This window comes from Drosophila novamexicana, unplaced genomic scaffold (assembly GCF_003285875.2).
Source record: "Drosophila novamexicana strain 15010-1031.04,08,12 unplaced genomic scaffold, DnovRS2.1 tig00000739-arrow-arrow-pilon, whole genome shotgun sequence".
Classification (NCBI taxonomy): Eukaryota; Metazoa; Arthropoda; class Insecta; order Diptera; family Drosophilidae; genus Drosophila; species Drosophila novamexicana.
Genome location: NW_020824819.1, coordinates 2,660,334 through 2,674,933, shown reverse-complemented (window position 1 = coordinate 2,674,933; position 14,600 = coordinate 2,660,334). Strand labels below are relative to the sequence as shown.

The following is a 14,600-nucleotide window of genomic DNA, read 5'->3' as shown; positions in this document are numbered from 1 at the left end:
TTATTTTTTTTTAGGTTCTGTAAATTATTTTTACTGTTCTTTTTTCCCCTTTTTTCTATACTTTTTCTTTCCCTCTTTCTTTTTTTTTTTGTTTTTTATCATTTGCCATTGCAAATTAATTTTTTTTTCACTGCTGCCGGAAGTGGGTTAATAAGTGATAACGTGGCGAAAATGTAAACACGGCGAACAGAACGTGAAATTCGCCACAAAACGTTGAACAGTTAAATGGCTAAAGTGTTCGAAAAACGCACAACTAGAAAAAGAAAAGAATATTAAGCTGCCGAGCATCCAAACAACTTTGGCACAGTTTCCCCCAACTGTATACTCTCTCAATTCGACAAACGGGTCTCCACGACTCTCAGTTCATATGCTCCGCCAAAGCAACAACAACAACAACAATAACGGCCGCCTTTTATGTGTGGGCGTAGATTTCATCTTTAGCTCTCTTTGAAACACATTTTTTGGGCATTGGACATAATTAAATTAAATGTTATGGACAAACAAATAAAATTCAATACCATAAAAATTTGTAAAAAAAAAAGAAAAGAAACAAAAACAATAACAAAATGATGATCGACATTTGTGAGCACCATGCGAAGTCGATGACTTCTGTTCGAATTTCGATTTCAATATACTTTTTTTTTATTATTATTATTTTGCCATCAAATCCAATTAATAATGCCAGCGTGTGCACACTGATAACAGGTGAGATACGCGAACCTCTGGTCACATGTTTTAATTGTCGTTTTGATCAGCATCGTTTTTCTCTTAACTTTCCTTCTGCGTACATTTACTTGAAAATGTACTTATGACGTTCGTCCTGTGATGAAGTTCATCTAAAACATGTCCCTATTTTCTTTAATATCTCACTGTACAAGATTGTATCGATGGAGAACACAATCGTAAATGTCGCTGAACAAATTTACATGTTTAAAATAGCATCTGAAGTTTATGTTCTACATAAACAACATTTAATTAAAATACAAATGTATATGCATTAATTTAAATACTTAGTAAATATATACATTCCTAATGAACTTTGAACTTTATAGTCCTATATTTATAAAAGTTGCGGGCTTTATGATTAGTAATGCGGGTTAATAATTAACAGTAGGACGCATCCAAAAAGTAATATACTTCTGATCCGTTTACTCTATAAGAGCCCACATTTAAAATCGCGTGTTCCAAATTATAAAATCAATGTTTGTCGATGTCATTTGAGTTACCGATAAGATTGATATATGCAAAAACGAGGTCTTCATCTTTAAGTTTACAGAATTGCTGTGCATGGTGCATATCCATTAACTTAATTTAGCAACAAGACAAGAATCTCTCTTATTAAATTCTTCAGGTACCAAATATATTGTAAATACGTATAAAAAGAGAACATTGGAAAATATATAAGTTGATCGTAATATCTTTTAAAGCTAAAACGGTGCTGAGAATTTAGCAGCTATTCAACAAATCCATTAGCTTATCGTTGGTAAGTATTACAAAGAACTTTTCATGTTATCTGTTCGAGTCAAGCCAAATGGTTCATAATTGGCCAATACACTTTGAGCTTGGGAGAACAAAAAACGAAACAAACTAGCAAATTGGCCATGCGCAACGCGGGGGGTTGTAAAATGCTTGAGGCGAGCTTTAGAAAAATCAGGTGGCACCGCAGAGTCGATTCATTGCTGAAATCTTTGGCCATAGAGGGGCCAACTACAAGAAGTAGTACATATATCTGAGATATCTTTAATTAAAAGTACAAACGTACAAATTATGCAAGACGTGCTCAAATACGGCAAACACCTAAATATTTTATGAGCTGAATTCCTCGTCGCTCCATTGCGCTCCACATCAACTCATGCGCGCACACACACAATTCCATAGGTTCGGCTAAGTTCGGGTGTGTCTAGCGTGCCACATAGTCTGTCTGAACCACATTCAGGTGTGCATGATCGGCTCGCAAAGAGCTCGCTTAAGCCAAACAACAGACCATAACCGTAGTCATAGTCTTATAGTCGTAGCTCATAGACAGAGTCACAGTCGGAGCCACAGTCGGAGCCACAGCCACAGCAATCGCCATCGCCATCGCCATCGGCAGTGGCATAGTTATTTGTTTATGGCTGTTTTTGTCGCTGGCAACGGCAGCATACTTCGCCATATTTGACGTCGACCCACGTATAAGAGCCAAACAAATCGGAGACAAACTTAAACATTGTTGGAGGTGGATAAAACAGCAAAGGCAGCGAGGGAGTCGTAGACGCACCACCCACCCGTTGCCGCAGCATGCAGATTGGAAATACCTTAAAAATTGTATTTTCTTATACTGCAGTTGTGTGCACTCTGTGATCCACAAAATGACATTTGACTATCTTGTGAATCTTCACAAGAATATATCAAATCGAGCAAGAAAATCTATTGATTTAGTCCGCGAGAAGAAAATAGGAATAGGAAAATAGAAAATTAAATAAATAACAGAAAAAAACGGCTTTCTTCTACTTGCCAAAGATTAAATACCCTTGCGGCAATATAGCTTAGACCGAGTTTTATACCCTTGTAGAGGGATAACAATTTGTTCATGAAATATGTTCTACATAGAAAGAGACATTTTCGACCCGATTCAGTTTAAATATTCTTGATCCGATGGATCCGTTTGATCCTGTTCGTTTTCATGAAAGTCTTAAGCCTATCGTCATCAAACTTTGCGTAGGTCCGTCTTTCTGCTGCTGTGAGCACCTTGGTCGGAACCAGCCGAATCGAACATTCATCAAGATTACTGCTGGATTTGAACCGCGCACCTCCCGCTTGCTAGTCCGACTATATGACTGAGAAACGCAAACTTCTGGAAAACTTGCTTTTGGTTCTACTTTTTTGCACTAATAACTATATTGATAAATGAGCTATTGCCAAAGGGTCTGTTATGCTAGAAGCCGGAGTTGGGACAGGCCTAAATCAAGAAAGGTATCTGACGTACCAAATCCAAATCCAAAAATTCTATTTACCGTTCACAAATTGTAGTTATAATAACATTTAAGTATTTCATAATTATTTCAATTAGCGTTACACGAGCTATGCAAATTTAGTCGACACTAAAAAACAAGTTTAAACAATGAGAAATGGCAGCTTTGTAGAGCAACCCCCTTTCAGAGGCCCCTCTGAAAGTTTTGCTGGATCCTGTGGTAGCTCTGGGGCCCCTGCATTAACATGACTAGGTTCGCGTCTCAGTCCAACGCCCTGTTGTTTTTAGTTGTCTGGGAAAATGTATAGTAATTGCAGCTTGGGCTGTTTTTAGGCAGCAGACAACAAATTTATTTTATTTAAATAAAATGTGCCTGAGGGCAACGACTGCGACGGGACGGGACGGTAGGGGACGTTGACGTCGACGTCGACGTTGACGTTTCTGCTGCTATTTTTGGGCGCGACTTGGAAATCTGTTTTTGATTTGTCTGGTTCGGCTGGAGGAACCTTGGGGCTGGCTGGCTGGGTCTCTGGTCCACGCTTACGCTTGGAGTGTCGATGTCTGCAGACCGAAATTATCGTGTCCACCTACATAATTTAGCATATGTTGTTGCCGTTGTTATATGGCGACTGTCTAAATTATTGGTTGTAAACAAAAGCAATGCCTTCGCTGAGGTCTTTGTTCGTTTTGTCTATTTCGAGACGGTAATTGGCGCACTTAATAGCGAATTCATATTGGAATTAATAACTGTCGCCGGATTCTGTTTCGTCTTGTGTTTGGCTCGCCGCAGACAGAAACTGGAATGTGGTTTCTTGTTTCTCTGTGCTGGGCACGTCCCAATCAGATTAACAAATCTTTAGCTTCATTCATTCGATATACGGCATTCTTCCAAGAACCCAATCGCAAAACATTTCACGCATTGCGGCAATCAAAAGAACAAAAAACAAAGCAACGATAAAAACCACTATCAAATGCTAGAACGCCAAAAAAGCGATGCTTTTCAGATGATTTATGTGCCTTGCGAATATCAAACAACAGCAACGCACAGAAACGAGATTTCTTCCTGGAAGTGTTAGGTCCATGTCTAGAACTTGGTCTGTCACCTGCCTTGGGTCTCGGTCTCTCGACAGCTTCCAGCTCACTCACCTTGACCGTACAGCAACAACAACAACAACAGCAACTACAACAGGTATCATGCAAATTCGATTTAAGATGTAGCCAAGGCGATAGTTCGTCTGTTCGATTCATTCAATGGCAAATAGTTCGTCAGAGCATATTTCAATAAAATTCTCAAATACGTTTTCAATTCAGTATTTTATCGGAAATGTATCGGATGGCTGGAAATCCAGCGCGAGCTATCGGTAACTTTCATCGCTCTTCAATTAAACGGTCTGAAAATTGCTGCTGATGCCCGCTTCAGTATCACAATTATCAAGTAATCATCGCGGCACCAAGATGCCCTTCTCAGCACGTCATAATTTCAAGAAATGCCGTCCTCGCAATCTTTAGCCATCTAATGCGGCGGGCAATCTTCTTTCAGCAGTAGTAGTTAAAGCCAGTCTAGGTGCAAGTCTAAATGCTGCCATAACTCAGCGGCGTTTGCGCAGCAACCTCTTTGCCAGCCCAGTGCTACTCGGGGCCTTGGGGCACAGCTAGTGCTGAGTGGGGAGCAAAAAGTGCTGAATAATAAGAATAGGTGTTCAATTATGCAACAGAATGTCGCAGAACCCGGAAAAACAAACGCCACGCTAAGGCACGGGCAGCTTGGTGTTTTTGATTACTCAACTTCTTGGCCAGCTAAGATTTCTTGTTCCTGTTGATCTTGATATACTTTACTTGGCATTTCAGCACGCTTTCAGAAAGTATTCTTATTCCTGCTACGCAATGTACTACATATTTAAGGAAATATTTCAAACTATATATATTTAAACTGTATATATTTAAAATTGAGCAGCAAACTGAGTAAAGGTCCACTTGTCGGACTTTCATATATGAACAAGTCCATTTTGCAAATCGAACAAGTTTATCCTCTAGCTGTTATTAAGCTACGTTGGTCCGAAAACAAGAAAAGTTTCGTACCATAACTCTGTTAGATTCTGTGTTCAGATTGGCTAAGTATTAGTTTTCCTTTATTTACCATTAACAATAGATGTGTTAAGAGAATTAAATGATTCAAAAATCATCCTGGCCTAAGACCGTAGCTGTCTTTTTGCACATTTGTCTTTTTTGATAGGATCTAAGGCCAGGGAAGAGCCAAATAAAAATTACACTGTTTGCGTAAAGAAGTTGATTTAACTAAGCTTTTGCTAGACTCTTTATAGAGTCGTTGAGCCGGATTCTAATTTAATTGATGATTTGTAGTTCGTGTGGCATAATAGGGCTGACTGCCGCAGGCAATCGTCAGTTGGCAACTCTGACCATTGTGTGGGGCAACCCTGCTCATGTTAAGTGACAGAAAGGTTTGCGCTAATAGGGCATAAAGTCAAATTCGAAGATGAAGTGGACTCGTAGCTGGAGCCTCTGCTAATTGCAGCAGGAGAATAAAGCCATTGGATAGAGGCCAACAAGAGGAACAACATAACTTGACGATAAGCATACTGTTGTATGCGCAGAGCAAAAGTTGTATCTTATCTAAAGACTGCGCATAGAATTCAACGCCTGAAGTGCTTACTGCGATTATCTGGCGGCAGTTAGCCGTCTGTTCTTTGGTTCGTTTATCTGTGTAACTGTTTTTTAGTTATTTCGCTGGCACAACTGCACACAGCATGGACTTGGGCACAGTTTATCTTTAAAAGTGTTGACTTTTGTATTGCTTTATCGTGTATGAGCTTAGATAAAAAAAATTCACGAGCTGCGAGATGACTCAAAATTACAAAATTACAGCCCGGCTCTGTCCAGGCGGGCTACGCGCCAAAGTTCAACGGACCTGGCCAACTAATTAACCTAGAAACAAGCAAATATCCGCACAACAGCCACGCAACACGCCCACTTTAAGGAACAGCCAACAATTTGAAGCAACAACAAACAATCAGTCAACGCTGCAGCAACAACTAAGTTCACTTAAGCACGTAGCTTGGAGGGGCCAAAGCAAACTTTAAGGCTCTCTCACAGCGACACACATGCACACATGCACACATGCACACATGCACACATGCACACACGCACGACTAGGAAACTGGAAGGACTGTCAAGTCGCATGAAAAGTGGCTAGGGGTATTATTTATTATGTGTATATCTAGCTGACAAACAAGAGAACAGAACGGCGCACAGCCACCTCGAAGGGCCTTCAAGGATGGAGTAGAGGGCGGAGCGCAGAGGACGAACTCTGCATGGAAAACAAGTCCAGCTGAAGCTGGCGTGCTGCTAATAGCACAATAACACCCCGGGGATCAATTGAGATCTTTTTGAGGGATAGGCCACAACGTCGGATGCCCGACTAGCAAACGCAAACACAAACACTAAAGAGAATGACAACGAGAAAAGTGGAACCAAGCTAACTCTAATAAATGAGAGCAGCCAGTAATACCCGGCCTTGCCCGTAGAAATATGCACATTTTAATCAAATCGTCTTTAACCCCATAAAGTATATGCATTCTCCATCAGGACGACGAGTCGATCTAGCCATGCTCATCGAAAGCGCTGGAAATATATACAACATATTTTTAAACATAGATCTTGAGCATGGTTCGAAGAAAATAAAGCAACAGAGATGAATATGTCGATGTTCAAGGAAATTCTTGATTTTTAGTATACCTTAACCATTTCCCTACTCCATAGCTAATATTATGTGTTATTATTATAATCTTGCTTTTATGAATATTTTTTAATTTTCCCTTATATCACATAGTTGAGACTTTATTGATTGCTATTCTAGATACTTTTTCCAAGTAACTGTTTTTCCTAATGTGGGTTAGATGCTGACCTGATGGCTGCACTCTGCCCTGCCACGACAATGTAGACAGCCTCTGACCTGCTCATCATTCTGTAATCCGTGATGCTGGTCGGCATCATTAGGAAAGCTTTAATGTCGCAATATTAAATGCAATTACAATGACTACAGTAGACAAATGAACCGCGGACTTAAAGGTGCAGAATAATGAAAAGTTAGCTTAAGGCTTAGACTTTGCGAACTCTTAAGACTTGAGAAGGAGTCACAGTTGGCTGTTCTTCTGTAGGTCGTCGGCTTTTTGTAGCCCGAGAGCAGCGTTGGGGCAACTAAGAAGCCTTCGGATTTCGAGGCAGGTGCAATGCAACAATTATGCTCACATTATGCGCAGCGACAAGCAACGAGAACATAAGAGAGCAAACAGCGAATCAACCCAACGACTGAAAAAGAAAAAAAAAAACAGAAATAACTAATATAAAGTGATTCTAAATTTAGAAGTAATGCCTAGGGGGACTGGCGAGATGGCCCCACTCTCAATATCTGGGGTTGCTTTTCTAGGTGATTAACCGCACAGGCCTCCAGCTCCCCTCTACGAGATGTTGTCGAGATGCGATGCATCTTCGGACGACTTCTAGTTGCAGCCCAACGCGAGCGAAAGGCCTGCGACATCTATTTATACCCTGCACCCATTAAAAATAGGTAACAACAAAGGGTATATTGCTTGCCTAAGTTATACTCTGAAAACTACTCCCTTGGGCGGACACCTCAATCTAACAATTATTGTCCGGCTAACAGAGAGAGAACTTATTGAAAATCGACGTAACAGTCACAGCTAGATATCGAAATAAAAATAGCTTCAAAATTATATCTGAGCATAAAACCACATTTATCATAATTGTTAGATTATTATATGCTATAATTTATTTAAGTTCTTTATGCATTTATGACTTGTATAAATAATAAAACAATGAGACTCTGTAAAATGGAATATTTTTTGATAAACAAGAAATAGAAATATTCTTCATCAGAATCGTGCGTATAAAAGCGAAGGAAGTTTGCTTTGAAAATAAGGTTTATTTTATCTTATTTTCTGTGTAATTATCTATGTCAGATATACGTGGACCTATCTATCTCTAAGATATAATTGAAAGCCATGTTACCAAGCGATATTAAGAGAATCGGGAAAATATCGAAGAAATACGTCAGCCTGCTCTCGTCGTCTGATCAGGATATATATAGAGTATTGGGTCCAAGACGCTAATTTATAATTAGAATGTAAACTCCTCTAACGGACACTTCACGGCAAAATAACCGACGCTTCAAAGACTGACATAAAATGCACTCTAAGAAGTACTAATAAAATTCGAGGCTTCCCTGAATAAAGAAATATCAGAGCAGAAGCTTGGCAATACTAGTATGGTACTGAAGATGAGGTACATTCAAATAGCGCCGCGTTAATAACACAATATGAGTATATCAACCAATTGTTGAAAGACAATTTAATTATGTTTGTATATTTAAGAAATTTAGAACGGCATTTACCAAATAGACTATTGGTCCCTGTAATGGATCATGTTTAAGTTGAGCGCAGTTAACGCTGCGGCTGCACTGCGGGAACTGCTTTCGTTACATGCATCGGTGTTTATTGTCCGATCTTTATGAAATCTTAAGGCTGATCAAAAATTTAAATATTCTCGGGAGTAGCGGAAAACTTAGTGTCTCTAGTTGAAAGATATGTCTAAAAAATTGGATTTAGACGCCTAATAAATTTAAATGTTACGTAAAAGTTATTAGCTCGAATATTCTCTGATATCTCCAAGTTTACTTATACGGATGGATGGACTGAGATCGATCTTGTAATTTTACTTTAATAAAAAAATGTCGAAAGCTCCATTTCATTTATAATATTCTCTTATTTCTTATTATTAGCAACTTATTTTTAGCAACTGACCTGATATATTTTTGTTTTTGTTGCTTTTCTCGTTTCAGACATTTTGTGTGCACTGTCCGTTGACTTTATCTATTTTTTTTTTTATTGAGGCAAATTGAAATTTTAATGGCAAATTTGTTGTCACTTTTTCTTGCATTGACCCGCAATTAATTTGATGTGTCTTAAAGTTGAAAATTTGTATATATTTTGCTTGTTTTTTGGTTGTAGACTTGCGGCAAATGGCATCATTTTAATTGATGTGAATTGCAGCTTATAATAGCCTCGAGGCAATTTAGCTCGCCGCGAGACGAAATGCTTTTTGTGGGCTAAGTGTAGAAATCTATTTTGCCGCAGACAAAAAAACTGTTAGCCAAACGCTTTAAACGTGTCCATGAGTAGAACACTCGACGAGAGAGTGGCACATCGACTCCGACTCCAACTCCGACTCCGACACCGACTCGAACTCGAACAGAATCAGCGGATGACCCCCAAAAATTTGCGCAGCAACACCAATCGCGGGCTGCTATTGAGGAAGTCATAGACCCCGAGGCCTTTATCGGAACAGCCGTGAAACCTGGCACATGTGACCTGTTGAGCTCTTTGTGAGTTTTGTGTTTGCTGAAATAGTAGCTCCGTCGCTGCTCATCAGCGTTTTCTCAATTTACAAATAGCCAGATATTTATTTACATGCGTTTGAGCTAAGCACATATACAGCCCGATTAAATAGAAACTCATTTGAGTCAACACCTGACTCTTGAGCGCAACTGTATCAACAGCCAGCAAAGCAGGTGACAAACAGAATAACTAATAGTATTTGTTAGTTAATTGTTGACAAGCGGATCACACTTAACCCAGAACAGTTGGGCTCAATTAATCTCTCGCAACTTTGAACTCAAATTTATTATTGAAGAAAAAATTTCATATTTTTGTATTATAAATAGTTGACTGTGACCAATTTTTATACCCTGAACCCATTGAAAATGTTTAGAGAGTGTATAATGTATTTGTGCAAATGTATGTAACAGGCACACGGCAGAGTCTCCGACCCCATAAAGTATATATATTCTTGGTCAGCATCAATAGCCGAGTCGATCTAGCTATGTACGTATATCAGAACCCATTAGCACCAAATAATTGAAATTTTGAAAGTAGCACTTCCTAGTGCCTGTACGCAGTGCGAGTTTGATTCCGATAGTCGATAATTTGTCCCTTTCCAAGCAATCGATGAAAACTGATATCTAAATCTTGTTTTTAAGCTAATTTCTTGGATTTTAAGAGCTAGAATAACCTAATAGTTTGTAGTTTGTAGTTTGTAGTTTGTAGTTTGTATTTTGTAGTAGTAGCTTGACTCTAGTATCACTCTAGTGTTTTCAAACTATGTCTACTGCCGCCCGAAAACCAGCCACCATCGCCATAAGTCGAATAAAAGGAAAGAGGAATTTCAGCTACAACTAGACTCTTTTTGTTTTTATGGAATATACAAATATTCTATAGCACAATTATATGCACTACAGTAAAATGCATTCAGATTGGGTAAAGAACAAAAAAGATATTAAGTAAAACGATATATTGGCAATGCGAGAGTTTCAGTATACACGTGTCGGGCTCTCCCGACTAGATCAACTTTCTAGTATTATTAAAGAAGCTCAATTATATGCAATAGTTTGATCCCATAGTTAATTAATAATTATAGCCAATAGTTAGTCTTTCAACTAAGCCATTAATAAACGTATATAATACATATTTTAATATATACATGGTTCGCATCAGTTAAAGGTTCCAATGTTTAGAGGTTTAAGGTTTGCCTCGTAAAAGGGCAAATTATTAGTTGGAACCGGTTTTATTGAAAATCGTCTTGCAGCTGAGAAATATATTCAACTTTTGTTCAATCACAGCTTTGATGACAACCTATATAAGCTTGGCGGCAGCACAAAAGAAAAACTCTCCCTTTCTCGTTTCTCCGCAAGAGTTTCTTATAAAGAACCGCTGTTTGGAATACGCCACTGAAAACTAATTAAAATAACAAAAAACAATGCAAGCATAGAAGCTGAAAGCCCACAATATTAAACATTTATTCGAGAATTGGAAAAAGTGAAAATCGTTTGACTGTGTCACAAAATTAACGACTAACTTAAGGGAACCCTAATCCGTGTTTATATTGTAATTCGTTTATTATTACGTTTTTGATGCTGGAATTTGTATTCAAAAAAGATAAAAGTTTCGCTTTTAATAACATAAAATCTTTAGATGTATGCGCACTAGCCTAAAAATATAAAAAACGCTTTACACGTGGGCCCAGGAAAATTTTAAATTTCCGTGAAAGTCTCCGACCCGACACCTTGAAGAACTTTTTAAATGGGAACACAGCATTTTAGTTAAACAACAAAAGTTGTTGCCGTTAAGGAACTGCACTTGCTTTTAATTCAAATGAGAAATTCTTCTAGAATTCAGTTTAAAACATGAAAGAGGTTCTAGTCGGGAGCTCCCGTCTAGGGGATACCCTGAACCCTCTTCTTCCAACATCAAATGTATATATATATTCTATTTTAGAAGCTATATGTCAAGTTTGGTGACTCTAGCTCTTATTATTTACCAAAATTGCCCAAAAAACAGGATATAGATATCGATTTTATCGATTGCTTGGAAGCGGAGTAAGTTATCGATTATCGGAAACAAACTTGATCTGCGCGGGAACTAGGAGCATCTACATCTTAAATTTCAAGTCTCTAGCTCTTATAGGTTCTGAGATCCTTGCGTTCATACATACGGACGGACGGACGGACAGACAGACGGACATGGCTAGATCGACTCGGCTATTGATGCTGATCAAGAATATATATACTTTATGGGGTCGGAAATGCTTCCTTCTGCCTGTTACATACATTTGGCTTTCGCACAAATACAATATACCCTTATACCCATTTTTAATGGGTTCAGGGTATAATTAGGTCGATCTATAGTTCTACTTGCGAAGTGGCATCCCACTTTGCAAAGGCATTAACACGATTTTCTTTAGATATTATATTCGCCTTGAAAAGACACCAAATTTTCAAGAAAAGGATGTGCTACACGACTTGAACCAAATACTTGTACCTAGGTTCAATTCGTAATCCAGGTTTACCATGCCTTGGGGCACAGATTTTTTTCAAGAAATAATGGTGCAATCCATTCGATTCCCCTATTTGTACATTTTTTCAAATGCAAAATTAGTAGAAATAAATATAGATAAATAAATGCAATGCTTGGGGTCCACTTTATTGATGCCTGGCGGCTGGTTCTTCCTAAAACTCAGTATTCTTTTGAACCAAATATTTGTTTTTAAAAATATGGTAAGATTTTGGTTCGGTTTTCGACAGGTTTTAGATACATTTTATTATTCCAACCAGCCTTGCAGCATTTCATACACAAATAAGTGGAAACTGTAGCTTACAAGTTCTGACAGCTTGGGCTGTGCGTTGATCATCATTCAATCAGTCCGTCAATCAAGACAAACTCAAAAAGAGCTCAAAAAGCATTTGATCAAATATATCTATATTCATGTACCAAAGGTAAGTAAATTGGCGTGGATACCAGATCCGATAGGAACAGCAGCAGCAGCATCTAATTTGAGCAACATAAGAAAACCATTATGTGCCATGCCGCAAGTCTATAAAAAACAACTTACAAGATATACAAACTGCATCTAACGATAAATTTACACAATCAGAGAGTCGCAAGATGAACGAGGGGGAGAGAAAGGGAGAGGGAGTGAGAGAGAGAGCGAGAGAGAGACGGCAGACGGGCACACATAGCCCCCAATTTTGTATATTAATTTGAGAAACGCACACACACACACACGCACAGACACACACACAGGCACACACACACACACCTAATGCGATCACTCACCCTATTGCATTCCAAGGCAGCGGCGCTGTGCTCCTCTCGCTGACGAAAACAATGGCTGCATTTGCTCTTGTTGAATATATTTGGTGAGAATTTACGGCAGTCGGCAATGCGTCCGCTGCTCGCAGTTGGCGGGGGCGACGCAGCTGAAGTCGATGCTGTGTTTGCTGTTGCTGCTGCTGCGACTGTTGTTGTTGTTGTTGCTGCTGCTGTTATCGTTGAAGTTGACATTTTGGCAGTTGGGCTGGATATTCGCTCAGCCGCTTCACGTTTTCAACTTAGAATCTGTCGACGAGCTTTGCACTCTGCTCAGCGTTGATGCTCGGGGCTTAGCGCCATTGCGTTTACACACTGTTTCGACTCTCTCACCCTCTCTCTCTCTCTCTCACACACACGTACGTACACAAATATAAGACACTGAGAATGGCCTGAAAACGACGACACCCAAAGCCAATTTAAACAATTTTGCACAATTTACTTTCTCTTATATTTTTCGACACTTGATAAAGCAGACGCAACGGGAGTTACGGCAACTACAACGGGCGCGGTCCAGGCCGGGCAGCCTTACATATTTATGCAAATGCGCCCCTCACAGACACGCAGTTGTTTTTGTTGGTGTTGGTTCCTTGTGGAACACAGACGCAGCGGCGCAGCAGCCGGCACTGCTTGAATGTTCTTGTTGTTGTTGTTGTTGTGGTTGTTGTTGTTTTTCTTTTCTAATTGCTGCAAAATTAGCAAAATATTCGCTGAATCAGCTGCCTGTCGTCGTTTGCCGTTTCAATTCACGTTTGGTTTCAATTTCCTTCGTAACTGTTATGCACTTCAGCTTTGCCGTTTAGATTTTGATATCAAACTTTATATTTTTGGCATGGCAAGCAAATAATACGAATACGAATAACAACACATACACATACACGTACGCACACAACTCACACTCATTCACACACACGCGACACACTAAAAAATTATTCAATTTTTCTTTGCACTTGGCTTCTCCATTGGACGGACACCAACAAAACACACGGCTGAAGTTTTGCTAGACGCTGACGCGCGCTTTGTAAATATGCTGGCTGCTCTCGGCACAACGAATCGGTTCGAATGCATACACGACACTGACACGCCAGCCCCAACAAGTCGCGCCGCAACCAGTCGAGCGCCAAAACCAAAACGAAAGAGCGAGAGAGTGACAAAACCGGGAGAGCGCCAAGGTGGCCAGAGTGGCAGCTAACGCAACATTTAAACTCTCTTTCGCTCTTTCGCTCTTTCGCTCGTTATGAGATATGGTCTAAGAATTCAACACTTATGTTATGAATTTGTATGGTTGGAATGTCTCTAATTCGCTATTTACTGAAAATGAAATTGATATTTTTGATAGCCAAACAATTTTGATAGCATTCTCAAGAGGTACAATACATACTTTCTATATGTGTTTATTTTATTTATAAGAAGGTTATGGTTACTTATGTAGATGTATGTACATACCTGTTGCTTCTTTATAAGCAAATGCTTCAGAGTACTCTGACATCACAACAATGCTCTCTTATACGAGGCCGCTGAGCATTCAACAACGAAGTTGTTGATCAGTTCAAACAGCTGCTTCTGGTGTTTCCAACTTGGTTTGACAGCAAAACTGCTGACTGTTTAGCCGAATTTCAGCTTGAAAAAGCTAAATGCTTTATGAAGCTCAAGAACAGCGAACGAAATCTATAAGTTAGGATTATTTTGGAAGCTGGTTATCATAATTTTTTTTAAAATATGTACTATCAGTTAATATAACACCCTTTGTTCTCACTAACTGATACGTCATCCATGTACAGCCACTCCGTAAAGCTAGGAAGTTGCAATATCTAATGTTTATATTATGGGAAATTTTATTATCATATCTTGTTTACCATCCGATCGATCTGAGGCCCATTTTCAAAGAATTTTATGAAAATTAATTCGAAAAG

The 14,600-nt window shown here is 39.1% G+C and overlaps 1 protein-coding gene across 1 annotated transcript in view; it reads right to left on the bottom strand.

The window, feature by feature from the left end:
- Window positions 1-13,562, bottom strand: part of LOC115763323 (protein outspread) — a 71,150-nt gene extending 57,588 nt beyond the window's left edge. Inside the window, exon 1 of the mRNA XM_030705823.1 lies at window positions 12,655-13,562. Within this exon, the coding sequence (XP_030561683.1) occupies window positions 12,655-12,882 (228 nt within the window). The 5' untranslated portion in view covers window positions 12,883-13,562. The remainder of the gene's footprint in view (window positions 1-12,654) is intronic.
- Window positions 13,563-14,600: the final 1,038 nt, after the last annotated feature.